Below are 27,360 nucleotides of genomic sequence, written 5' to 3'. Positions count from 1 at the left end.
ACACTGCTAAAGCTTTTGATAATGCGCCTCCTGTGTGTATGTACCCCTATAAGCCTACCACATGCCTGAGACTTTTTTTTATTTTTTATTTTTGGGCTAGTGTTCTGTAACTCTTCCCTGTTGTGCAGAAGTTTCTATGCTTTGCTTCTACTTATTTACTTTGCATCTGTTAAATCAATTCTTCCATCAACTATTCACTGCATTCTATAACGCAAGCAGTGCAACCTTGGTTATAGATTTGGGATGGTACACCACTTCTTTCATCTATTTCCACACCTTACTTTAAGTACACCACAGGGAAATGCCCTCAATGTGAGAAGCCAGGCAAAAGGAATTGCGACAAAAGCTCAGGCAAAAATTTGCGTTGCCAACAAGCTGCAAATGGAAAAACTACTGTGATGCTGCATCTCTTGCATCAGAGAAGAACCCTGTTTTTAACACCAGTCTTTGCATCCCATGCTATTTCTCTCTAATAAAGGCAGGTTTGTCTGCAGCAATGTCAGAATTTCTAATGGTCTTAATTCAGCCATCACTGTCCAGAGCCCAAAGCACCAGCATTCCTCTCTACCTCCTCCTTCCAGAGTCAGGAATGGCACTACCTCACTTAGAGGTGGACAGAAATTGTCAATGTAGATATGCTCACTTTTGTTGAGTGCAAAAGCCTCAGTATAGTCAAATTTGATTCTCAATTTCACCAGAGGCCTTCAAATTCAAGTCACTCCCCATCCACAGACAAATAGAATGGGCAGTTTGTCGGTTGTTTTTTTGTGCTGAGAAGCATTGTATGCAATATAAATGGGGGGGGGGGGGGGGGGGGTGAGAAGAAATCCTTAACCAGTGGACTGATCCAGTAGTAGACCCTGCTCTGTCATGAATATACCTATAGAAGATGTTACTTCATTTAAGGATTCTGAACACAGAAACGTTGAGTCTTTAAAAGGCTCTTTACTTTTGCAGGTCCAGCCATGCAACCAGCTATTGCTGCAATTTTTTGGTTTGTCAAAATTGGACTAGGGCTCACATTTCTAACCAAGAACTCCTTTTCTTTGTAGTTTAAAGCCCATAAATCTTTAGAGTGTGTGTGTATGGGGTGGTGGTATCTGTTACTCTTTTGCATTCATCTGGGTCACAGATGTGCCATACCTATGACCTCAGTCTGTGGTTTCAAAGTGGTACAAAATAGTTTTCAACTCTGCCCTCTAATAAAAAAAAATTAATCTCCAATGAAACTGAAGTCTGTCCAAGGACAGTGGGCTATACAGACTGATATGATCATATACAAAGTCCAACATTAACCAAAAGGTATAATGGTGATGTCAATTTACACAGACTGATCCAGTAAATATAATTTAAAGTTCAAGATGTTTCTTGCGGTAACACAGTTGTGTAGAAACTGCCACCATCAACCAAACACACTGACTCTTAACCTTCGATATAAACAAGCTTGTGTTTTTTTTTTTTTTTTTTTTTTTTTTTCAATACAGCTCCTCAGCAGCATGGGGGTATATACTGCAGCGCCTCCACAATCTTCAATACCCAGTTAGAAAGAGGAAAAAACTCCTCATAGTACAGACATCCAAGTAGAGCTATTGTAGTATCAAAAAATAAAAGGCAATTACACTAACATTTCAGGAGAGAGTTGCAAGCAAGTTTAGAGTCGATGACCAGCGTTGACGCCCCGACAACATCTTTGATTACTGAACGCATAGGGAGGAGTCGGTAACGTGATGCCACCTGTGTGCTGGGATGCAGCGGCCATTTTATGGGTTGGAAACACTGGCCATTTCCTCTAACTTGCTGGCAAATATCTCCTGAAATGTGAGTGTAATTGCCTCTATTTTTTATACAATATAATAATTCTTCTTTCTTCTTCTTCTCCTGAGACATTCATGATGCCTTCCTTCATATTCCCATTTACCCACCCTGTCAGTGTTGTCTTGCACTTTACAAGGGAGACCCTTCCAATCTGCCACCCTGCCGTTTGGCCTGTTCCCTGCTCTCAGTATTCAAAAAGGTGCTTGAACCCCTTCTCCCGCCCTCTTGAGCACTGCAGACTTAAGTCACAGGGTTACCTAGACTACCATCTTTTGAAGGATTAATCTCCCTCACAGCTGTCTGCAATGGAGTATAACTATTCAGATTTTCAATGTCTGCAGCCTTTTCTTCACCTTAATAACCTAGGCTTCTTGCCTTTTTAAAGCTGGTTACCTTGTTGCTCAACCTTCTGATTCATTGCTTGGGGACATTCCAGGGTCTACTAAAGATCCATCCTGCATCCTGTACTTAACAGTTAAGCTAACAGGAATTTAGAAGTTGTATATCTTGGCTTGCAATACAGGAGATGGACCAACCTCTGTTCCTGTGGTTGTTTGTATTGCTTCCCCAAAAAAAACTTTCCCTCGCTTAGCATAATTGTATATCCCTACACCATGGAAGTCCAAAGCTTTGCCAGTCACCTGAAGGTAGAAGCTTATAACAAGGGGGGCCTATGAATTTCTGGCTATCCAGTAATACAGGGGTGCCCACCATGTCTTGCTCTGAGATGGCTGGTCGATAAGCACAGATCGCAAGTGCCCCGCCCACCATCCACGAGCATCAGCGTTAAGAACGGAGCCACCACTAGAGGTAGCAGAGCTGATGCTTCCTGTATAGCGCCAGCTCCTTCACGGGTCGGAGTGATACCAAATGCGCTCCTCCTGTGAAAGGAAGCATCGGCTCTGCTCTCTACTGCAGCCGCATGCTTCTGTCACACCAATGCAGGGAAACCCGCGATCTGGGACAGCAGCCAGCAGTGCCAGTACCAGCCATCAGTACCAATATCTGCCACCAGTACCTTCCAGCAATACCTGTACCCAACAGCAGTACCAGCACCTGTCCGCAGTACCAGCCCTTGAGGACAGCCAGCAGCAGCCACCAGTGTCGCCAGTTATAACCACCTGGGGAAAACAGAAACCAGCTGCAGGAATCCTAAGGAAGAATTGAAGATTGAGGTGCAGGTAAACCGCTGTGAATCAGTGTGAAAGCAGCCATATGCCCCTTTCACACGATCGGTCCGATCGGGTCTGCCTGTATGTTTTTCAGGTGGACTCAGTCAGATCCTCCATTCACCTCTATAGAGCGGAAGATGTAAACCAACTCGTCTGTTTATACCCGCCTATCTGCAATCCGATCTGCTTGAAAAAAACAGAAGCTGGGTATGTCCCCTTCTGTCTGGGCAGATCAGAGGGCCCTTAGGGTAGAGCGTGCTGCATCTGTGTCTGTTCTACATATGCAGAGTGGACACAGACCTGCTACCCGCTACATTCATTGTGGCCTGTGACCTTTTAAGTCGATTAAGTGGCCCTCACTCCTTCAAAAGGTTGGGTACCCCTGCAGTAATATATGCTATACTCCTCCAAGATATGCAGTTTACAAGTAAGCCAACTCCTTTTACGTTTCCTAGTAATGGCTAGTATTCTCTGTTTGCAAGTTTTTAAATGTTATGTTTGCTATCTAATGGGGTTTTGTAATTGCCACCTTTTTTTTGTTTTGTTACTCCAGCAGTGCCATACTCTGTTGTATGTCTACAACTTGCCCACAAACAAAGATGCAAAAGGTATCAACAATCGCCTTCGACGCCTTTCTGACAACTGTGGGGGTAAAGTGATGAGTATTTCTGGCAGTAGTGCCATCCTCCGGTTTATCAATCAAGAGAGCGCAGAGCGGGCACAGAAACGCATGGAGAATGAAGATGTGTTTGGTAACCGTATCACTGTTTCGTTTGTACCTAAAAATCGTGATGTAACTGAAGCAAAGACTTCTATCTGCACTCTCGGTGACAAATCAAAGTCTCCCAAAAAAGTAAATAAGAATACCAAACTGTGCCTCATTACTAGAGATCAGCAAGAATCCTCCCAAAATGCCAAAGCCTCTGCCAGCAAGATTACTTACAGCTCTGGGGGCAAAAACTCAAATGTGAAAAGTTTGCAGGTAAACAACTTTTTGGTTGGTTTGTTCGTTCTTTCTCCCGTAAGGTTAAAGTGGAACTAAAGTTTTTCTGTCAAAAACTGCAGGCAGGCTTTTGTGCTAGAAAATAAATGTTTCTGTCTGTTTACAGCTGCCTTTGGAATGTACACTGAGCTGCGTAAGCACAGCTCTATTTGCATTCTGGCACCATGCCTGTGTTTACCGGAATGAATGCACTCCTAAAACTCTAACGCTTTGCATCTAATGCCCCTTTCACAAAGCCATTCCAGTCAAGTATGTCTCAATTTTTCAAGTGGATCTGATCAGAAGGTTCTTACCAGACTTTTCTCTATTTGCACCTGCCTAACTCCATGTTTGGGTCCAAAAAAAAGTACTTTTTGTCCTCTTTAGGCAGAGTAAATCACAGGTAGCCGGGTGTAAGTGTACAGCAGAGTCTGTTTACTTTCGGCAGGCCATAGAGCAGTGCAGGCTCTCTGTGTCTGCTCTGCAGAAAATGAGTTCACAAATGTGTCCTGTGTAAAAGATGTGTATATTAAACGATTGTCCATTCGGCTCTGGTCAGGTGATCTGCAGCTCCATCTTGCTTGTGTCCAGGAGAGCAGTTGGCACATGGGAGCCTATGAGTGATATGACTGCTCCTTTTAATTGCTTTGCCAAGTGCTCCCACCTCTCCCACTCACTGACACGGGAGATCACTTGACTGGAGCAGACTAAAATTAAAATTAAGTTTCCTCGTGTGTGTGTGTGTGTGTGTGTGTGTTTGTTTTTTTTCAGATTGGGTCGAAAAGGTTGCCTTCTCTCATCCTAATACTGTGCAGACAGTTGGCATTGTCATGCTCTGACAAAAAAATGTTACTGGCAAAATTATTGCAACCATTACTTGGGTAATGGAACGATACCGCCTGTTTATTCAGTTCCGGTTTGTGTATTTAGTCCTGTAGCAGACTGACTCCTTGCTTCTGTTTGAGATTCTTTGGGTGTAACGTTGGCTTCCCCAGGACCAGTATTTTTTGCTTAGTTGAACTCCAGGAAACTATGTACAGCACAAGCTATTGTAGATGTAGAATAAACTGCCTTGGTCTCTGGATATGCTAATTGTCTGGGCCCCCAAAGACAGTATTTTTGGTGGCTTTTGGACCCAGCTCTGACTTAAGGTTAGTCCATTCTTTTCATAATTCTGGAGCATGCTTACCATAGATTCCAAACTGTTAGACTGGGGAGGAGTTCTGGGCACTGGCAGAGTGCAGGGGGTCTTCATTGTCAGAGAAGCTCTTAACTTTCAATCAATATCTTGAAGCTCAGGGGTATTGGTTGTCACTTGACCTTTTTTTAAGAGATTTTGTTGAGGTAGCTCCTAATATTCGTATCTAGTTAAATGTCGGGGCTGTGGAGTATGGCCACCAATCGGGGAGGACCAATCATAAAGACTTTTTGTTCAGTGGGTCACCCATGTGGCTTCCCCTGTCAAATAGCCTCGCCTCCCATGAGTTTTGAATTTCATACTTTTGATTCTGATATTGGCTGGTTATCGAATCCTGGCTATGTTTTGACTACGTTTGCTCTGTTTGTACCATTTTTATTAAAATGTGTGTTTTTTTTTTTTTTTTTTTTAACTGCACATCTGTCTAATTCATGGTTTCTGACAAGTAAGCTGAATGCAGTCCCTTATTTTCGCTGGGGTGCATGTTTAGCCTATGTTTCTCCCCCTACAGTTGGACTGCTTTTGGCTCTCCAATTCAAGAATTCTGTGGTTCAACGGACAGGAAAGAATTTTTGTACTAATGTTAAATCCTTTTGGAGTCTATTAGGGACGCAGAACCCACTGCTGTGTTTTAAAGCCTTTTACACTTGGTGCTGCTTTATAGGAAAATGAAGCATACTGGTCATGGGAGTGGTTATATGAATGCCAGCTTAGAGCCCCAACACTCTTAAGGTGTGTGGTGTTACTACCACCCTCACTAACTTTTTAACTGTAGATAGTTCACCTGAAGTTTTCCATTGATGGAAGTCGCCTAGTGCTCACTGGTGGCAAGAGATCTTATGGCCGGGTTCACACATGCGAATTGGATGCATTTTTCCCCGCATCCAAATCGCATGTGTGACTGGCTGTCAATGAAGCTGGTTCCCACAGCTCCTGGGAGGCCATGATCTGCATTTAAAAAGGGTCCTGTGCATCTTTGGTTCTGATTCAGGTGCAAATTCAAGCAAAAATGTGCACCTAAATTGGTGAACAGGGATGCACTGGACGCCATGCTGTGATCTGCGGCCACAGCATATGTGAACTCATTAAGTAACCCTTAAATCCGCTAATTTTTATGTAATCCTGCATCTTGACCTTTAAGTAATGTTATGTATGTTTTGAACTACATTCTACTCTACTCTAACTCCCTTTTAATGTTTAAAGGCCAATGTTTAACAACTTCTCCCCTTCTTCCACAGGAGCTGTGCCAAATACAGTCCAAAGCTTCTTGCAAGCTGAATCCATACCCAGAAGACAAAAAGAAAAATGGAGATAGGTTAAACTCCATAGCATGTTTTAGCAACACTTCTGTTTCTAGCCAGGTGTCGGTCACCACAAAAAGTGCTGAACTAGAAGATGTGTTTACAAATGTAAAAAAGTATGTTTCAGAATATTGAAAACTGGTTTATACTTCATTTCGCTCTTATGCTTTTGTAGGGTTTCTTGTTGGATTTTTATTCCGTGAAGTTTTTAGTGCCTTGAAATTTTTTTCGTACCCTTTGAAATTTTCCATTTTGTCATGTCACAACCAAAAATACAAATGTGTTGGGATTTTATGTGACGCCCCTACTCTGATACCCCTAACTATAATCTAATGGAACCAATTGCCTTCAGAAGTTGCCTAATTAGTAAATAGAGTCCACCTGTATGGTAATGTAATCTCCATATAAATACAGTTTTTTTCTGTGAAGCCCTCAGAGGTTTGTTAGAGAACCTTAACCCTTTCATGACTAAGCCCATTTCTGACACTTGGTGTTTACAAGTTAAAAGCCCTATTTTTTTGTTAGAAAATTACTTAGAACCCCAAACAGATATAGAGATATGTGTATATATGTATAATATTTTTTTTTAGCAGAGAATCTAGAGAATATAGCCATTTTATTTATTTTTTTGCAATTTTTCATGTCACACAGTATTTGTGCAGTGGTGTTTTATAATTGCACGCACTCGTGGGATGGCAACAAACTTTGGTACCAAAAAAAAACAAAAATCTCCATAGGCGATGCTTTACAATTTTTTTTTTTTTTTTTTACGCTTACCAGGCTAGAGTTAGAGGTCTTATGCTAGAATTATTGCTCTCTCTGACGATCACGGCAATACCTCACATGTTTGATTTTAACATCGTTTAAATATGCGGACGTGACTTTCTTTGCTGCTCGAGCTCGCGGTGATTAATTTTTATATTGTGTTTTTAAAAATTATAAATAAAAAATTGATCACTTTAATTGCTGTCACAAGGAATGTAAACAGCCCTTGTGACAAAAGGTGGTGACAGGTACTCATTATGGAGGGATGGGGGTCTAAAAGACCTCCAAACCCTCCTTTGCACTTCAAAGTATTCCGATCACCGAAAACGGTGTATCTGAATACTGTATATTTATTTTTCCGTGATTTACATCAAGGAGACTGGAACCAAACCGTTTCCGGCTTCATTCCAGTCTGTTATTAGCCGCCGGAAGCGTCGGATCGTCGATCGGCCTTTCTGTGACATGGACCCCAACCCCCAAAAGCAGAGTACGCACATCTGCATACACTCAGTGGTAATGGGATATTGAAGGCCAAGCAACACACCAGACAGGTCAGGGATAAAGTTGTGAAGTTTAAAGCGGGGTTAGGTTATTTAATAAGGTTATTAAAATCCCATGCTTTGAACCTCTCACAGAGCACTGTTCAATTCATCATCCGAAAATGGAAAGAGTATGGCACAACTGCAAACCTACCAAGACATGACCATCCACCTAAACTGACAGGGTTGGCAAGCAAAGCATTAATCAGAGAGGCCCATAGTAACTTGAGGAGCTGCAATATTGAACATTTTGGCATAAAAGCAAAACGCTATGTGTATGGGGGAGACTAACACTGCACTTCACCCTGAACACACCATCCCCACTGATACGTGGTGGTGGCAGCATGATGTTTGGGGTTGCTTTTCTTCAGCAGGGACAGGAAACCTGGTCAGAGTTGATGGGATGATGGATGGAGCCAAATACAGGGCAGTCTTAGAACAAAATCTCTTGTAGTCTGCAAAAGACATGAGACTGTGGCAGAGGTTCACCTTCCAGCAAGACAAGGGCCCTAAACATACAGCTAGAGCTAAAATAGAATGGTTTAGATCAAAGCATATTAATATGTTAGAATGGTCCAGACTTGAATTCAAATGAGAATCTTTGGCAAGACTTGAAAATTGCTGTTCAGACACTCCATCCAGTCTGACAGCGCTTGAGCTATTTTGCAAAGAATGGATAGAAATTTCACTGTAGATGTGTAAAGCAGTTCTAATTGCAGCAATAGTTGGTTCTACAAAGTAGAGTCTGAGCTGCCGTTTCCAGAGCAAGCAAAGTTCTTTATTGTATTAAGAGAGGTATGGACTTAGAGAGAGGTGAGACATGGAGGAGCTCAGCTATGAAGAAAGATTAGAGCAGTGGTTCTCAACCTGGGGGCCAGGACCCCCTTGGTGGTCAAATGACAATTTGCCAGGGGTCACTGAATCCTGTGCTGTTCCTGAAGCCCATGCTGCTCTCCAAGCCTTTTCGCCATACAGCTGGGCTGATATTGGAGGCTGCGGCCACCCACTCAACCTCTTTGCAGCCACCCATTCAGTTCACAGCATGGCTGGGAGGCAGAGACTATAAGTCGGATGACTGGTGAGGAATGAAGTGGGTGGGCCTGGAGGAGACCCTATCTCCTGATTTCGGCATAGGTGTCACTGCTGTGAGACACCACAAAGTCGGAGACAGAGTAACACTACCTGTGCTTATAGTTGCCATTAAAAGTCCCCACTACAGTTCTTAGATCAGCAGATGACCTTGATCAAGAGCTCCTAAATTGGCTGATAAGAAATTCCCCCATCCCTTGGGGTTGAGTTATTCACTTTAAGGTCATCACAGAGGACTAGGGGGCACTCGTTACGTCTAGAAGAAAAAAATATTTAATCTCGAAATACGGAAAGGTTTCTTCAAAGTAAGAGCTGTGAAAATGTGGAATAGACTCCCTGCAGAGGTGGTTCTGGCAAGCTCAGTCAATTGCTTTAAAAAAGGCCTGGATTATTTACTAAATGTACACAGTATAACTGGGTACTAACATTTTATAGGTAAAGTTAATCCAGAGAAAATCCCACTAAGGGACTCATGGGGCAATCCACTTTGCAGATCTTGTATTGTGGGACTAGTAAGGGAGGAGTTCACACAGGAGTGTAAGGAGCTCTTTTCCTCAGTGAGAAATGAATTGGTAGAGACTCTAGGGACAGTACTTTCCCTCATAAAGAAGCAGGGCCAGAGTTGCAGCAAAGAACAGAGCTCCCAGTCCAACAATCTTCTTCCTACCACTTCTAGATCAACTGAAAGAGATGAAGTGTCCCCCCCCAGCCCCCCCCCCCCTTAAACACTCGACTTGGAGGAGGATGAGGGAGTAGGAAATGAGTTTCCAGATATAAACTGACGCTAGAAGAGGTGGACGACATACTGAAAGCAGTCTATACCACCCTGGAATTTCAGGAAGAAAAAAACCCAACTCCCGTTACATGACATGATGTACTATGGGCTGGAGGAGGCCAAACAGAATCTTCCTGGTTCATAAAGTACTGGCCGACACAATTAGGAAGGAGTGGAAGGATCCAGAATTTTTATTTTTTTTTTCTCTAGGGCCCTTTTAAATGGTGGTTTCCCATTTGAGGAGGACAAGGCGTTCATTTGTAATAAAAAAAAATGAATTTAATTGATGCCTTTTCCCAGGTGTCAAGATAGACTGATCTTGCATTTAACTGCTTCCCGACCGCCAGCCATATGACGGCCTCCCATTTAAACAGGGAATGCGCGTGATCTTGCGCGCGCATCCTTGTTTCTTCGGTGGCGGTGTGTCACGGAGACACCGCTCGCCACCGAAGGGGGTGAACAGTCATTGGTTATGGCTGTTTACCATGTGATCGGCTGTGATGAAGTCACTGCCGATCACAGATGGTCACAGCCCCACTGTGCACGGCGCATGCGCGCAATCGCGCTGTGCGTGCATGTCGGTGGCGGCGTGTTCCCCGGGAACACTGCTCGTCAACGACTCTGGTAAACAGCCATTGGCCGGCTGTTTACCCACGTGATCGGCTGTGATCCTTTCACAGCCGATCACTAAAATGTAAACAAACCACGGTAACAAGATGTTACTGGGTTCTCCTCCTCGCACACCGATCGTGTGTGAGATTGCGGTAACATCTCGTCACCGCTTACAGTGTACACAAATCACACGGATCCCCCCCCCCCCCCCCAAATAAAGAGGACCTGTCACCACCCCTCAGAGCACCTGTCACAGCCCATCCGAGTACCTGTCACGGCTCATCCGAGTGCCTATCTATGGAATATATGTTGGATTGTTTGCTTTCCAAAATGGGGTCATTTTGTGGCTAAGTTCACTGTCCTGGTGCTCCAGGACCTTCAAAAGTGTGATGGGTAGGAATGAAATGAGATGTGTCATTTATGCTCCTAGAACTCCTGAACGTACTACTTCAATGTTCGACTTCTCTGTGGCCAGGCTGTGTAAAAGTCTTACACATGTGGTATCGCCATACTCTGGAGGAGTAGCAGAGTGTGTTTTGGGGTGTTATTTTTGCTATATACATGCTATGTGTTAGAAATATCTTATAAATTGACAACTTTGTGTAAAAAAAAAAATGCGTTAATTTTTTTCCACATATTCCAAAAACTTCTGGAAAAAAAATTAACCATTCAAAAGACTCCTTATGCCTCAGATTATACTTTGGGGTGTTAGCTCTCCAAAATGGGGTCATTTTATGGGAAATTCCATTGTCCTGGTACTCCAGGGCCTTCAAAAGTGTAATAGGTGGTTGACAAATGAGATGCATCGTTTTTGCTCGTAGAACATCTGAAGGTACTACTTCAATGTTGGTGTTCTGTATGTGGCCAGGCTGTGTAAGTTTCACATGTGGTATCACCATACTTGGGAAGAGTAGCAGAATGTATTTTGGGGTGTAATTTGTTGTATGCATATGCTGTGTGTGAGAAATGACCTGATGATATGACAATTTTGTAAAAAAAAATCAAAAAAAAAAAATCTGCCTTTTGCAAAGAATTGTGGGAAAAAATGACAACTTAAAAAAACTCACCATGCTACTTACTTAATACCTTGGGATGTCTACTTTGTAAAAAGGGGTCATTTGGGGGTATTTGTACTTTCCTGACTTGTTAGTGTCTCAAGAAATGAGATACACCTGATGTGATCAATTTTCAGTTATTGGCACCATAGTTTGTAGACTCTAACTTTCACAAAGACCAAATAATATACACTGTGGGTTATTTTATTTTATTTATTTTTTTTCAAATATAAATTTTATTAAAGTTTTCAAATAAACAAGTCAGGGACTGACATGAAAAGGAAAGCATCTATACACACAGCCTTGATAGCGATGGGAGAGGCACATTTTCCTAGACAAAGCTGATTAGACTAACAAATATACAATACTGGTAACGTAATTAAGCATCTGTGTCAGCAGAGGTTGCTGTACTTCTTGTTTGTTTTTATAGCGTGGTTGTAGTGTAAAGACTTCAAATTTCTATGTACTATATAGATCAATTTCTCCCAGCCGCAGGATTGGTATAGATCCCATGTACCAAGTGTGCAATATTCAGAGAAAGAGGGAGAATAAGAAAGAAACAAAGAAAAAAAGGGAGAGTGTGAAAATAGAGGAAAAGGGGGACAGAAAAAGGGGGGCTAGAGGTGGGAGTGAGGGGGGGGCAGGGAGGGAGTTGCGGGGCTAGGGTAGGGGAGGGATGAGGACGGCCCACGGGTTTCCCCAGACGTTGTCTGTATATCTCGATTATGTGGGGACTCAGTTGAGTGCTAAGACTGGAAAAGAGACGTTCCTTCCTGCGAGTATTTGAATATGTTCCAGTGGGTCTACGTTTTTGTGTACGTCTCGCGTCTGTCGCGGTCAAGATCAGGTCTTCCATTTGGTTTATGTGTTCAACTTTTTGCAGCCATAACGCAACCGATGGAGGACTACGCTGTTTCCACAATAGTGGGATGCACGATTTCGCGGCATTCACCAGGTGTCTCAAAATAGACCTTTCGTAGGTTTTGACCGTGATGTCTGATGCATGCAGTAGAAAGAATGCGGGGTCGTCAGATAAAGTATAGTCTGTGAATTTTTGCGCAATGGTGCGCACTGACCTCCAGAAGGTACATAGTAAGGGGCATTCCCAAAATATGTGCAATATACAGTGCCTTGCGAAAGTATTTGGCCCCCCTTGAACTTTTCAACCTTTTGCCACATTTCAGGCTTGAAACATAAAGATAGAAAATTTTTATTTTTTGTGAAGAATCACCAACAAGTGGGACACAATTGTGAAGTGGAACGAAATCTATTGGATAATTTAAACTTTTTTTTTTTAGCAAATAAAAAACTGAAAAGTGGTGCGTGCAAAATTATTCGGCACCTTTACTTTCAGTGAAGCAAACTCACTCCAGAAGTTCAGCGAGGATCTCTGAATGATCCAATGTTGTCCTAAATGACTGATGGTGATAAATAGAATCCACCTGTGTGTAATCAAGTCTCTGTATAAATGAACCTGCTCTGTGATAGTCTCAGGGTTCTGTTGAAAGTGCAGAGAGCATCATGAAGACCAAGGAACACACCAGGCAGGTCCGTAATACTGTTGTGGAGAAGTTTAAAGCCGGATTTGGATACAAAAGGATTTCCCAAGCTTTAAACATCTCAAGGAGCACTGTGCAAGCGATCATTTTGAAATGGAAGGAGTATCAGACCACTGCAAATCTACCAAGACCTGGCCGTCCATCTAAACTTTCAGCTCAGACAAGGAGAAGACTGATCAGAGATGCAGCCAAGATGCCCATGATCACTCTGGATGAACTGCAGAAAACTACAGCTGAGGAGGGAGAGTCTGTCCATAGGACAACAATCAGTCGTACACTGCACAAATCTGGCCTTTATGGAGGAGTGGCAAGAAGAAAGCCATTTCTCAAAGATATCCATAAAAAGTCTCGTCTAAAGTTTGCCACAAGCCACCTGGGAGACACACCAAACATGTGGAACAAGGTGCTCTGGTCAGATGAAACCAAAATCGAACTTTTTGCCCACAATGCAAAACGATAGGTTTGGCGTAAAAGCAACACGGCTCATCACCCTCGACACACAATCCCCACTGTCAAACATGGTGGTGACAGCATCATGGTTTGGGCCTGCTTTTCTTCAGCAGGGACAGGGAAGATGGTTAAAATTGAGGGGAAGATGGATGCAGCCAAATACAGGACCATTCTGGATGAAAACCTGTTGGAGTCTGCAAAAGACCTGCAAAAGACAGAGATTTATCTTCCAACAAGACAATGATCCCAAACATACAGCAAAATCTACAAAGGAATGGTTCACAAATAAACGTATCCAGGTGTTAGAATGGCCAAGTCAAAGTCCAGACCTGAATCCAATCGAGAATCTGTGGAAAGAGCGGAAAACTGCTGTTCACAAACGCTCTCCATCCAACGTCACTGAGCTCAAGCTGTTTTGCAAGGAAGAATGGGCAAGAATTTCAGTGTCTCGATGTGCAAAACTGATAGACATACCCCAAGCGACTTGCAACTGTAATCGCAGCAAAAGGTGGCTCTACAAAGTATTAACACAAGGGGGCCGAATAATTTTGCCCGCCCCACAAATAGATTTCGTTCCACTTCACAATTGTGTTCCACTTCACAATTGTGTCCCACTTGTTAGTGATTCTTTACAAAAAATTTAAATTTTATATCTTTGTTTGGAGCTGGAAATGTGGCAAAAGGTTGAAAAGTTCAAGGGGGCTGAATACTTTCGCAAGGCACTGTAGTTCCTCTACCCGTACCGCATCGCCAACAAGTCTCAGGCGTGTCTGGGAAGATGACATGAAGTCGGTGTGGTGTCATATACCACCTCGTTAGTATTTTAAAATTTCAGCTCCTGGAATTTGCATGTGGAGGATTAAGTCAGGTTAATCATGTTTTGTCTTTGTGTCGAAGAGAATGTCCTGTTCAAGTCCGTCTCCCATTTAAGGACACTGGGCAGCATTGGTTGGTCCGGGGGATTAAGTAAGGCATACATCTTCGAGACGGTCTGTGAGAGTGGCTCCACTTCGAGCAATATTCCTCGAATGTGGTCAACTGTCGTGCGAACGCTTGGGGGTGGCCCAACTTCCCGAGGAAGTGGTGTAGCTGTAACGCATTCCAGAATGCTAGGTTGTAGGGGTTGTCAGGTCTTCGATAGTAGGCCATGTACCGCTGCGCACGAAACGGGATGCCGTGGTAAGGTCTAAGTGTCTGTGTTTGGAATCGCACCGACGAGATACCTGGGTCAAAAGTGGGGTTCCCCAATATCGGTGTTAGGGGAAATGTCTTGGACGTTAGTCGGTGTTGTAAAAGAACTCTGGAGCATTGCCGTATAGTATTACCTATGAGGGGATGATTCTTTAGGGATGGTGGTGTTGCTTCCCAGCACCAGAGCGCGCTCTTGATGGGAATCGGCGATTGGTCTTGTTCCAATTGTACCCACAGTTTGAATTCATTGTGTCTGTGCCAGTCTATCACCCTACCCAGGCGTGTCGCTTGGTAGTATCTCTTGATATTTGGCAGTGCCAGCCCCCCTAACCGTTTCGGAAATGTCAATTGAGTCTGTGGTGTCCGCAGCTTCTTTCGGGCTCATACACACCGTGTAAATAGGGGATGTACTTGCCTAAAGTAGGAGTTAGGGATCCTAATTGGCAAGGCTTGGAATAGGTATTTAGGTAAAATACACATATTGAGTAGATTACATCTGCCAAACCAAGAGTGTAAACCATTTTGCCATGTGTCTAGCAATTCTTTTGTTTTAGCAAAGTTGAGCTTGAATACGTCCGAGAAGGTTGCCGGGATGTTCGTGCCTAAATAATGCAATGCTGTCATGGTCCATTTAAAGCGGAACCCGGAGTGTAGTGCTGGGAGGTCCTTGGGGTGTAGTGCGATGCTCATGGCTTCGGATTTCGCGAAGTTTATTTTTAGATTTGAGGTTCCCGTAGATCTCAAATTCTTTAAAGTGGTTTGGTAGTGAAATGGATGGGTTAGTTAGGGAGAAAAGTAGATCGTACGCGGAGACCTTGTGTTGCACGTTACCTATGGTCAAACCCAGTATGTCCGGGTGTCGGCTGACAGTAGCAAGAAAGGGTTTTAGGGAGAGCGCAAATAGTAATGGAGACAGTGGGCATCCCTGGCGGGTTCCGTTAGTGATCGGGAAGGATTCCGATAGCACCCCGTTTGCTTTAACTCATGCGGTGGGGTTGGCATAGATTCCAGCGATTCGGCGTAGCATCACTCCACCCAGGCCCATATGTCTGAGTACCGCAAACATAAAGGCCCAGTTCACTCGATCAAATCCCTTCTCGGCGTCTGTGTTTAAGAAAACCGATGGTGTGTTGGTGGACTGGGCCGTGTGAAGGAGATTTAGCGCTTTAATAGTACTGTCTCTCGCTTCTCTTGTAGGAATAAAGCCCACCTGATCCAAGTGAACCAGTTTGTGTAGGTGTCTGGCCAACCAAACCGCTAGAATCTTTGTATATAAATTTAAATCTACATTCAGCAGAGAAATTGGTCTGTAACTCCCACATGCCGCCGGATCCTTCCCTTCTTTGTGTATAACGGAGATATGAGCACCCATAGTTTCCTTGGCGAATGGGGAGCCTGAGTCTATCGCCTGAAAGAGTGTAATCATATGTGGGCCAAGTATGGGCAGGAGAGTCTTCTAGTATTGCACTGTGAACCCGTCCGGGCCCAGAGCTTTCCCTGGTGTCATGGATGTAATCACCTCTTGTAGTTCTTTCAGGGTAATGGGTGCATCTAATTCTGTGCAAATCTCAGGTGATGGGGAAGGCAATTGAGACTCCTTGATGTAGTCCCCCATGGCGCATGGAGACATCGAGGGTAGCGGCAAATTGTAAAGGTGAGAATGGAACTCTCTGAACTCTTATTTGCGCCGGGAGGGTCACCTTCTGTCCATCGTTAATCACCTGGGGTATATATGAAGCAAGCCTCTGAACTTTTACTTGTCGTGCCAGAAGCCTCCCACATTTATCTCCTGACTCGTAACTAGCCTTACAACAGAATTGTAACGCCGCCTTAGCTTTATATAGTAATAAATCATTAACTTGTTTTCTTAGTATCAGTTCTGTTTCTAGGTCCTGGGAAGGGGCATGTTTGTGTCTAGCTTCTATCTCCCTGAGTTTCTTCAGTTGCTGCGATATTTGTGCATTTCTCTCTCGTTCAATGCGGGCCCCATGTCTGATAAGAATTCCCCTAATTAAAGGCCTGTGGGCTTTCCATTAAAATACCCGGTCAGTCTGGTTGTGTGTTCGTGTGAAAATAGTTTAAGTTCTGATGTGACTTCTGTTAGAATCTCCGGGGTTTGCAGGAGACTTTCTTTTAATCGCCAGAAACGGTGCCTGACCGATGCTTCGTCGGAGAAAGCGTATTTCAAAAATGTGGGGGCATGGTCGGACCATGAGATATGGCCAATAGACGTGGCATGAATTGCATGGAGTTGTGTGTGGGGAATGAGAAAATCGATTCTGGAATAAAGTTTGTGTGGTCTCGTTCCCCTGAATGTTGTAGTCGCCAAACGTCTATTAGCTGTGCTTTGTGTAGAATTCTGGAAAATCGTTTAAGTTGACTCGAGGGGATAGACATCCTGGATGAGGTGTCCCAGGACAGTATCAGGGGGCCATTAAAGTCTCCTCCCAATATCAGTTGGCCTATCTGAAAATCTTGTAGTTTGCTTAGTATGCCATCTAAGAATGAGGCCTGTGTCTCATTGGAGGAATAGTTTGTGGCTAGAGTAATTTGAGTTCTCCCCAAAAGCCCCCTCAGGAAGAGATATCGTCCCTGCGGGTCAATCAAAGCATAGTGTGTTGTCCACGGCGTGCTACTAGATATCAGGATCGAGACACCCTTGGACTTGGCTTGTGCGTTAGTAGAATGAAATGCGACGGGGTAGTGTCTTTTCTGTAGATAGTGAAGTTTGTCCGTTTTTGGAAGTGGGTCTCCTGTATAAATGCAATGTCAGTATGGGGTTGTTTGAGTTCATGAAGGAGCATTCGCCTTTTCTCTGGTATATTTAGTCCTTTGACATTGAAGGACATCACCTTAACAGTGTCTGGTGTCATAGTCTAGGGAGGGGGGGGGGTGTGGGGGGTGTTGGAAAGGGGATAGGGTGGTAAAGATAGGGATGTCCGAGGGAGAAGGGAGCAGAGAAAGGGGAAGAAGGTGAAAAGAGGAAGCTATACAGAGAAAATATCTCGTGGACGTGGGGTCCACGGTCCGCGTAAACTCGCGGTATCCGCAACAGACCGTCAGGGAGGAAAATCACTCCTCCCCACGGTTATGCAGTCCTAATGGGGGGGAGAGGGGGGACAAGGCTCCACCGAGGGGCGTCCATGTCTCCCTTCTGCCCCGGCGACTTAATATTATAACATTACTGTGTCATCTAAGGCAGAGCAAAAAAAACAGCACTCTGAAACATTCAATATGAACAGTGTAAAAGCAGAAAAGCAAAAGGAAAATTACAAAAAAAGCATAGAAATGAAATATGGAACTAAGGCAGGTTAGACAACTTAACACAAGTCTAATGATCGAGCAGTCATTCCCAGCCCATTTCCACCCGCCGCAAAACCATCCTCCCCGCCCCCCAGGCAGTGATCCTGTATCCCCTCCCCATGTCCCCTAGCCAACTAAAGTGGCCTCCTAGGAGCAGATGCCGGGAGTAAACAGTAGCTCTTTTGGGCCTCTGTCAATGAATGAGTAGCTATTACTCCAGATGCAGGTGAGGTAATGAATGCCTGCATAGTTACCCCAGGGGTGCAGGGGAGATGTGAGACAAACCATAAACCCAAGTAATTCCTCCACCCCAAATCCATCCTATGAACCACCTTCCCCATCTGAACAATAGCGTCCCTCTACATTTGGTTCCCTCCCCCTGGAGTCTAGATAAATGGGGCCTGTTCTGTGCTCCACAGTGGTGACATCCACAAGTCAATGTGGGCATCCCACGGTCAGTGCAAGGGCACAAACTGCTTCAAAGGCCCGGGGGGTGGGGGGGAAGGTAGCAATAGGGCTTGTCTTCTACCGGGCAGGGGTAGAACATAGATGGCACCCCAGCCGCTTCCTCTCCGGTTCTGCGGTGTAATCTCTCAGGCAAGGCAAAGGAGAACTGCATCACCGAATAGTGCCAATGTGAAGTGGGGTAGAAGGGGGCCAGCCGGGGTGGTGGACAACTCCATCCATGGGCCACGTATCTCCCCACAAGTGAGCAGTCCTCAGCAACTGCACGGGGGGGGGGGGGGCTGACAGGGAGACACTGAGGTCAGTCCAGTATACACCCACTTCAATGCACCTATGTAGAGCACGGAGGAGAGGGGGGGGGATAAAGTACTCAAGGCCGGAGCGGTTCACAGTTCTCTGTTGATTTCCATGGATGATGCCCTCGGCCGGCGTCGGCCCCTCTGTGGTCTAGGCGGGGGGTCACTGCCTCTCCGAATAGGGAGGTGTTGACAGCTGGATGGCGGGGGAAGGAGGGCCAGCCAGTCTGGCACCGGGATTGGCTCCACTTGCAGAAATTCAAATAAAGCAGGCAAAGATGTTGGAGACCTGAGGTGAAAAGATCTGGTCACGGCGAAAGGTCACGGAGAACAGGTATCCCCATCTGTGTACGTATCTTCCTGTTGCCGAGCCAGATCCAGTAACGGTTTAAGCAGCGCTCTTCTAGGTATGGTGGCGCTGGAGAGATCTGGTAGAATTTTAATAGGGACTCCATGAAAGTCCAGGTCTCCCGCCTCCCATGCCTGCCTCATGAGGTGCTCTTTCAACGTATAGTGATGTAGTTTACAAAGTACATTTCTAGGTCTGGCAGGGTCTGTAGACAAGGGTCCCAGGGTCCTGTGTATCTATTGTCTAGTGTATCTGTGGTCTACTGTCACTTGCGCGGGCAGTTCTTCTCAGTCAATGCTGCAAAAAAATCGCAAAGTGCCGTTGGAGCTAAGTCTCTCGTCCCCGTGGCTTCTGGGATCCCCCTGAGCCGGAGGTTGTTTCTCCGGCTTCTGTCCTCCATTTCCTCCTGGTGTAATTGTTGGTCTATTAAGGCCGCCATATGCGACTCTTGGATCTGTTCTAGGGCTGTTATTCTCTTCCCTAGGGAGTCTGCAGTCAATTCCCCACTGTTTACTCTGGCTGTCAGCCCCTGCAGCTCTTCCCACACCTCCTTCTTAAGAGCTGCTTCTACCATGCCGATCAAAGCTACAATGTCTGCTTTAGTGGGGAGCGCTTGGAGCAGGGTGCACAGCTCCGGGTCCGTGCAGTATAGGAGGGAGGAGGGGGGGGGGCTATCCGGGACCGGAGGGGAAGGCGTTGGAGCGGCCAGTAAAAGTTCCGGCATCTCTGGTGCTATCATTAGAGCGGGTGTTTGCTCTGGCGCCGGGTCCTCTGCCATAACTGCACGTGCGGTCGCCATCTTGGTGTCCGGGGGCATCATCTGTGATAGCCGGTGTATCTCGCTCGGCGGCGGGTCCGGAGGTGCAGATTGCCTCACTCTGTTGGTCTGCCTTGCTGCCTTTTTCTTCGCAGAGCGCATGCTGCGTACTACTCCGCTGATGACGACGGGACAGTCGGGAGACGGCCGGGAGCCCCTATGCTACATGTCTGTGTTCGGCCATGTCCAGGCCACGCCACATGTGGGTTATTTTTACCAAAGATATGTAGCAGTATGAATTTTGGCCAAAATGTATGAAGTAAAATTAATAATCAAAAATTTATGACAAAGAAAAGCGTAACTTTTGTCAACATTTTTTATTTATAGCCTAAAAAACCCACTAGTGGTTAAATACCACTAAAAGAAAGCTTTGTGTGGGGAAAAAAGGACGCAAGTTTCATATGGGTACAGTGTTGCATGACAGTAATTGTCATTCAAACTGTGAGAGCGCTGAAAATTGGTCTGCTCAGGAAGGGGGTGTAAGTGCACTGTATTGAGGTGGTTAAGGACATGGGCGTATTTAAAGACTCCATGGATAAAATAGCAGACTCTTTTTAGGAAAGCTTGGGATTCATCCTCCTCTAACCTAAAGCCAGAAATGGCCTCTACAGTAGTATCCAGAAACATGAAATGCTGAATGGAACAACTTAAAGGCTATGTGGTAGCAGCCACCTCCTAGGAAGAATTTACTAGAGTCTTTCCCTACCCTTAAGATCAGTCAAGTACATGGCAGATGCCTTGGCAGAATCCATCAGAATGTCAGCCAGATCTTCAGCCCTGATTTCAGCCAGGAGGGCTCTCTGGCTTAAAACATTATCAAGGGACTCTGCATCAAAAGTGAAGTTGTGCAGAATTCCCTTTACGGGAGAGATGTTTGTGCCAGAATTAGAGACTGTCCTCAATAGAATGGTGGATAACAAGGCATTTCTGGAGAAAAAAAAGTGGTGCAGCAAAGTAAGAATTTCCATCCTTTTCAGCAAACCCTTCAAGAAAAAGATCAGACTCAAAGACCCTGGTACCCACAGAGGGAGAGAGGTAGAGGAGGGGTGCTTTTTAGACTTCCTGAGCAAACCTCAAACAAGCAATAATGACCATCTTCTGGTAGGCGGAAGGCTGCAAACTTTCTTGCCAGGTTGGAAGAAGGCAACAAAGCCCGTTTGTTCTAAATCTAATCAGTCAAGGCTATCTGGTAGAATTTTTACATTAAAAATCTACAGAGGGATCAGGAGAAAGCCCTGGCTATGACTTCTCTTTTGAGAGAACTGAGGCAACGGGGTGTAATTTCCCAAGTTTTGAAGGATCAGGAAGGGAGGGTTTTTTACTCCCCACATTTTTTTTTTTTTTGGCCAAAAAGCCATCGGTGAAATTTCGTCTTGTGAACTTGAAGATTCTGAACAGTTCTATAAAGTAAAAGAGGTTCCAGATGGACACGGTTTTCTTGTAGCTGCTACATGGCATCCATCGACCTGAGATATGCATATCTTCACATACCAGTTGCAGCTTCATCACAAATTCCTGCGACTAGCAGTAAATTTTAGGGGGGGGGGGGGGGGGCAGCCGATTTGGCACGTTCAATTCAGGGAGCTGGCTTTTGGCCTCTCCTTTTAGAATATTCACAAAAGTGATGGCAGAGGCTCTCCATAGTGCCTGGTTGATCAAATACAGAATCGAAAGATTAGGTACTGGTCAACCTGAAAGTAGCCAGTAACCCAGGGACATCTAAACCGCTTAGGTTGGCTTCTGAACCTTCAAAAATCGATCCTTGAACCATCTTGGTGGATAAGGTTCCTTTTTAGGATACAAAATGGATTAATTAGAACAAAGACTTTTTCTCCCACAAGAGAAGGTAGAAAAGATGCAGGTAGCTCTGAGAACTCTTCAAATCAACTTGGAGGTTTCAGCGAGGAAAGCCATGTCAGTTATAGGACTGTTGACAGCAGTAATCCCAGCGGTGCAGTGGGCCAGGCTACATGCTCAATGTCTGCAGTCAGAAATACTCCTGAATTGGAATCTTTGGAAAAGAAGTTCAAAATGGGAAAGGCAAAAAGGTCACTTTGGTGGTGGAGAGACCAGAGGAACACCTCTAAAAGGACTCCCCTAGACTGTTGGGTTAACTTGGAGATTAACGACAGATGCAAGCACATGGGAGTGAGCAGCTCGCCTCGAGGAAAAGACAACACATGGCAAATGGTCCAAGCCAAAGGCAAGGAGGTCCTCAAATTGGAGTGTGTTAAAGGCTATCCATCTAAGCCTCCTTGCCTTCCAGCAGGCCCTAAGGGAACAGCACGTCCAGGTGTTTGACAACATGACGGTGGTATTATACCTAACAAAGCTGGGGGCCGCAAGGAGCAAGACTCTGATGGAACTAGCTCACCAAATTCTGAGCTGGGCGGAAACCATCTGGCATCGCTGTCCGCAGTCCATCTGAAAGGCACAGAAGGCACCCTTGCAGACCCGCTCAGCAGAAGGGAGCGGAATGGTAATTTAAACCAAGGGATTTCAGATGCTCACTGAAATTTTGGGTCTCCCTCAGGTAGACCTCTTTGCAAACCAAATAAGTGCAAATACATTGGCTTTCCTCTCTCCAGAGACCGGATCAAGCACTCTGCGTGGATGCGTTAACTGACAAATTGTTTTTCCCCCCTGTCTTGCGCTCCTCCCCCCCCCCCCCCCACCCCCGTTTCAATTAATGCAAAGAGTGTTAGCAAAATTCAGAACAGTCTGTGGATCTAATCCTAATTGCTCCCATTTGGCCAAATTGACCCTAGTTCTAAACCCTAATGAATCTCAAGGAGGACCTTCTGGAACATAGTCAAATTCTTCAGCCAGATCCAGTGTACCTCAAACTAACCGCCTGGTTTCTCAGGAAGAAATTCTAAGGAAAAGGGGACTATCAGAAAAAGCTTAACTCCCTTCTAGCAAGTAGAAGGTTACCAGGATGATTTTTTTTTTTCAAACTGTGGAAGTGTTACAACTCCTGGTGTTACAGCAAGAACTTTAATTTCATTAGCACTATTTCAGTTTTAGAATTTTTCCAGGAAGTAATGGAGAGTTTTTAACGGGAAGTACCCTCAAGAAGTAGGTAGCTGCATTATCTGTTTTTCTGGAAAAGACCTTGTCAAGGGAACCCTTGATAGTCATATATATATATATATATTTTTTTTTTGTAAGCTATGGCAAAAAAATTCCCAAGTAGGATTTTTTTCTTCAGGGACTCGCTAAGTCACCATTCGAGTCACTAGCAAAAGGAATCCTAAAGATGTCTCTTCTAAAGACAATGCTCCTAGTTGTAATGACTTTGCACGTACAATCCAGCAAAATGCAGGCATTGTCAATCAAGGAGCCCTTTTATGAGGTGTCTGCTGGACAGGATAGTGCTAAGGACAGATCCAGCCTTCCTACCTAAGGTGTCTGGAGAAATCCAGTTGGGATCTGTCCCAAAAGGTCACCTTCCTGGGCTATATGTTGGATTCAACAAAGCAAAAGGTGTTCCTTCCAGTAGAAAATATTCACAAGGTGGACAAAGCAGTGAGGTTGCTCAAGGGCAGCCATCTGCTTTTCTTTACGAGATCTATGTCAGAGTTAGGATTACTGACGTCCATGCTCCTGGCACTTCAGTGGGCAGGGCTGCGTTTTCGCCCTCTACAACTGTTTATCCTGAGGGTCTGGGACCACAGTCTGGGGTCCCTGGACTGTCTAATATCGGTGTCAAGTCAAGAGGTCCCTCTGGTGGTGGAGAAAAGGGTCCAATCTCACAGGGCTTGAAGTGGGTCCTTCCAATCCTAAAGGACGGTCACGACCGATGCAAGCAGCACAGGTTGGGGAGCACACCTAGATTCCAGGATGGTGCAAGGTACTTGGAGGAGGGAGGACGCAAAAAGGTCCTTGAACTGGAGGGAACAGAGCAATAGACTTGGCTCTCAGGGCTTTTCAGGCGGAACTCCAGGGACAGCACGCGAGGGTCCATACGGACAACGCCTCAGCAGTGGCCTACATCAACAGGCAAGGGGGAACCGGGAGCAGATCCTTGTGGGTTCTGGCGGAATCCATCCTCAGACAGGCCGAAGCAAGCGTTCTCTCTTTCGGCAGTACATTTGAAGGGAGAACAAAACCAGGTAGCGGATTTACTCAGATGCTGAGGGAAGGCGACTAGGTTTTGAACCAGTATATCTTCGAGATGATCACTCAGAAGTGGGGGATACCTTGTGTGGACCTCTTCGCTTTGAGGGTTAACACCAAAGCTCGTCTGTTCTTTTCCCTAAACCGATAGGATGGAGCAGCCGGGGTGGATGCACTAGTTCAGAGCTGGCGTTTCTCAAGGTGTTATGCCTTCCCCCCCCCCCCCTCCTATACTGATTCCAGCAGTTCTGAGAAAGTTTCAGTCTGAAGACACAACCCTCGTTCTGATTGCATCACATTGGCCCAGGAGGCCATGGTTCTCCATCTTGATGGGTCTGGGGGTGGAACCTCCCTGAATTCTGCCCATCAAGGAGGATCTTCTTTCTCAGGGTCCAATCTGTTGCCCTCAGGTGGAGCGATGGAACCTCGCAGCATGGATTCTGTGGAGGAATTGCTAAAGGGCAAGGGTTTCTCCTAAATTGCAGAAAAAGGGATACGCAAACTATCTACCTGAAGAGTTTCCAAACCTTTAATAGTTGGTGCACAGAAAGCTCCTTCGATGTAAACAGTTCTGTAGCAGTTTTGGACTTTCTGCAGGCAGGAGCAGACAAAGGTTTAGCTATTATCACCTTGAAGGGACAGGTGTTTGCCCTAAGTGTGTTACTGGAAAAGCCGCTAGCTATAGATCCCTGGATAGTTAGGTTTTTCAGAGCCTTAGGCAGACAGAGGCCAGTCAAAATTTCCCCCTTCCAGTGTGGGATATTTCTTTAGTTTTAAAGGCCCTCACAGGGGATCCTTTTGAGCCGTTGGCATCTTGTACTTTGAGGTGTGTTTTTGGTGGCAATCACCACGGCAAGGAGCGTGAGTGAACTTGAAGCCCTTTTCTATTAGGGCACCCTTTTTCAGGTTTGCCCGGACCTTTTGATTTTTAAAACAGATCCGGCCTTTTTACCAAAGGTGGCCTCTAGTTTTCATTGAGGTCAGGAAATAGTTTTACCTACCTTCTGTTCGAATCCTGTGAGGCAGGGATATGCAATTGGTGGACCTCCAGCTGTTGCAGAACTACAAATCCCATGAGGCATAGCAAGACTCTGACAGCCACAAGCATGACACCCAGAGGCAGAGGCATGATGGGCCTTGTAGTTTTGAAACAGCTGGAGGTCCGCTAATTGCATAACCCTGCTGTAAGGGAACAGGAACATATTTTCCACAAATTGGATGTTAGAAGGTGCGTCCTTCAGTACTTAGTATAAAACAGTTTTAGGAAATCTGATTCTTATGTTATTTTCAGGGGCTAGGAAAGGGCCCTGAGCCTCTAGACATTCGATAGCCAGAAGGTTAAGGTTAGCCATTAGTCAGCCTCATGTAATCGGGGGGGCTTGGAACCTCAGGAGGGTATTAAGGCACATTCCACCAAGGCAGTGGCGATTTCTCAAGCAGAGTGGGCTGTTGCTTCTCCTGAGCAGATCTGTAGAGCCTCAACGTGGTCCAGGTTTGCCACATTTGTGAAGCACTACAGATTGGACTTGCTGTCAGCCAAAGACCAGGCTTTTGGGTGTAAAGTGCTGCAGGCAGTAGTCCCTCCCTAAGGTAACGTGCTCGCTTATCCTCTCTATGGTGCTGTCCTGAAAGATGACTGGGGAAAAATTTAGTTACTTAACGTTCACATCCTTTTCCAGGAATCTTTCAGGACAGCACAGGTACCCACCCAAGTTGTTGGCCATCTATGAGAACCTAGAGCTGGTGGCGATCAGCCATTTTGAATTCTATTTTTTTTATCATGACTACGACATTATTGCGGACACATCAGACATTTTGGGCATGTTTTTGGGACCATTGTCATTTATACAGCAATCTGTGCTATACAAATGCAATGGTTCCTGTGTAAATGGCAGTGTAGAGGTTAACCACTAGGTGGCAGTCTAGGGGTTAAGTGTGTCCCGAGCCTGTTTCTAACTGGGGGGGGCGTGGCTGTGTGGGCCACGCCACTGATCTCTGCTCTGATCACAGGGAGCAGAGATCAGTGACACTGTCACTAGGCAGAGCGGGGAGATGCGTGTTTAAATTAGGATCTCCCTGTTCTTCCTCCCTGTGGGGCGATTGCGGGTATCACCATGGCGATCGAGTCCGAGGGACCCGTGACCAGACTCATGGAGCTTACCACGGGTCATCTGGCCGCCTCTTAAAGGGAAACGTGCAGCTATGTGATTCTGCCTGTATATTGGCTAAGGTGGTCGGCAAGCGGTTAAAGAAGCATACCTTTCCTTGGGAATATTGCCTCACTCTACACGGGCAGAGGCGGCTTCATGGACAGAGTGGGCCGGGGCATCACCAGAGCAGAAATGCAAGCCTGCCACGTGGTTCAGTTTCTTGAGCACCATACGACACTACAGGTTGAATTTACTGTCACCCTCAGACCAGTCCTTTTGGCAGGAAGGTTTTACAAGCAGTGGCCCCACCCTGAAGTAATTCTTGGTCATCTCCAACGTGCTGTCCTGAAAAGCAAAGGGAGAAAACCTTAGACTTACTGGTGACTGTATTTCTACGAGGCTTTCAGGACAGCAGCCTACTTCCCTCCCTAGTTTATTATGTATGGTTTATAATCGCTAGGCTCTGTATTTGTCTGCTTATGTCTTCCAGCATGTCGGAGGTATTCTCGGTAACTGACAGCATGGTGGAAGCAGCTGAATTTTAAAGGACCGTTGTCACGCAGTGTTTCCTATGAAGAGGTGGAGCTAAGCTCTCTCCAATGTGTTTTCCTGAAAGACTTGTAGAAATATCACCTGTTAGTCTAACTAAGGTTTTTCCCCTGCTGTAGCAAATTGGAGCATGCTTTGCTGGGGTTTCTTGCCTTCCTCTGGATCCACTGTGGGTGTAGGTTTGTGTGTGTGTGTATATGGGATTTTATAATTTGTATTCATTCCGTTGGTTAGTCTTGTGCTTTTATTTATTTTTTATTTTATTTTTTTTTCAACCTGATGAATTGTGTAACTATGAGCCGTGTGTGCGACTTCAAAGGCACACACCACACTTCTGAGATTTATTGTTAAAAAATTTTTTAGGACCATTTATTCTTTTCCTTCCACTTAACAATTATGTGCCACTTTGTTGGTCTATCGCATAAAATACCCCCAAATAATAATTTTTTTTGGTTGTAACATGACATAATTTGGAAAATTTCAAGGAATTTGAATAGGTTTTCAAGGCACTGTCTTATGTTTAAGCATGAAAAGCAATATTTCTATATAGTGCTTGTCTTTGTGGTGGTATCTGTTTGGTGTTAGTTTTTTTTATTTTTTATTTTTATTTTATTTATTTTTTATTTGCGGAAAATATTTTTTTAAATAATTTTGGAGGATATTTATTATAGCAAAAAGTAAAAAAAAAATATTTTTTCAAAATTGACGCTCCTGTTTGTGTTTTTTTTTTTTTTTTTTTATAGCGCAAAAAATAGACTGCAGGGGTGATTAAATACCACCAAAAGAAAGCTCTATTTGTGGGGAAAAAA

General features: G+C 45.0%; 1 protein-coding gene across 6 annotated transcripts in view; it reads left to right on the top strand.

Annotated features, from left to right (window-relative positions):
• Window positions 1-27,360, top strand: part of MARF1 (meiosis regulator and mRNA stability factor 1) — a 502,817-nt gene that overhangs the window by 142,873 nt on the left and 332,584 nt on the right. For 5 of the 6 annotated variants that reach the window (XM_077448919.1, XM_077448921.1, XM_077448922.1 and 2 more), the window contains 2 exons: window positions 3,541-3,969; window positions 6,406-6,584. In XM_077448919.1, coding sequence (XP_077305045.1) covers window positions 3,541-3,969; window positions 6,406-6,584 — 608 coding nt within the window. The remainder of the gene's footprint in view (window positions 1-3,540; window positions 3,970-6,405; window positions 6,585-27,360) is intronic. The other variant, XM_077448920.1, reaches the window with a different exon arrangement.

The sequence above is a fragment of the Lithobates pipiens genome, unplaced genomic scaffold (genome assembly GCF_037356315.1).
Source record: "Lithobates pipiens isolate NorthernLeopardFrog02 unplaced genomic scaffold, aLitPip1_a1.2 Scaffold_22, whole genome shotgun sequence".
NCBI classification, from domain to species: Eukaryota; Metazoa; Chordata; class Amphibia; order Anura; family Ranidae; genus Lithobates; species Lithobates pipiens.
This window is presented reverse-complemented; position numbering and strand designations above follow the sequence as displayed.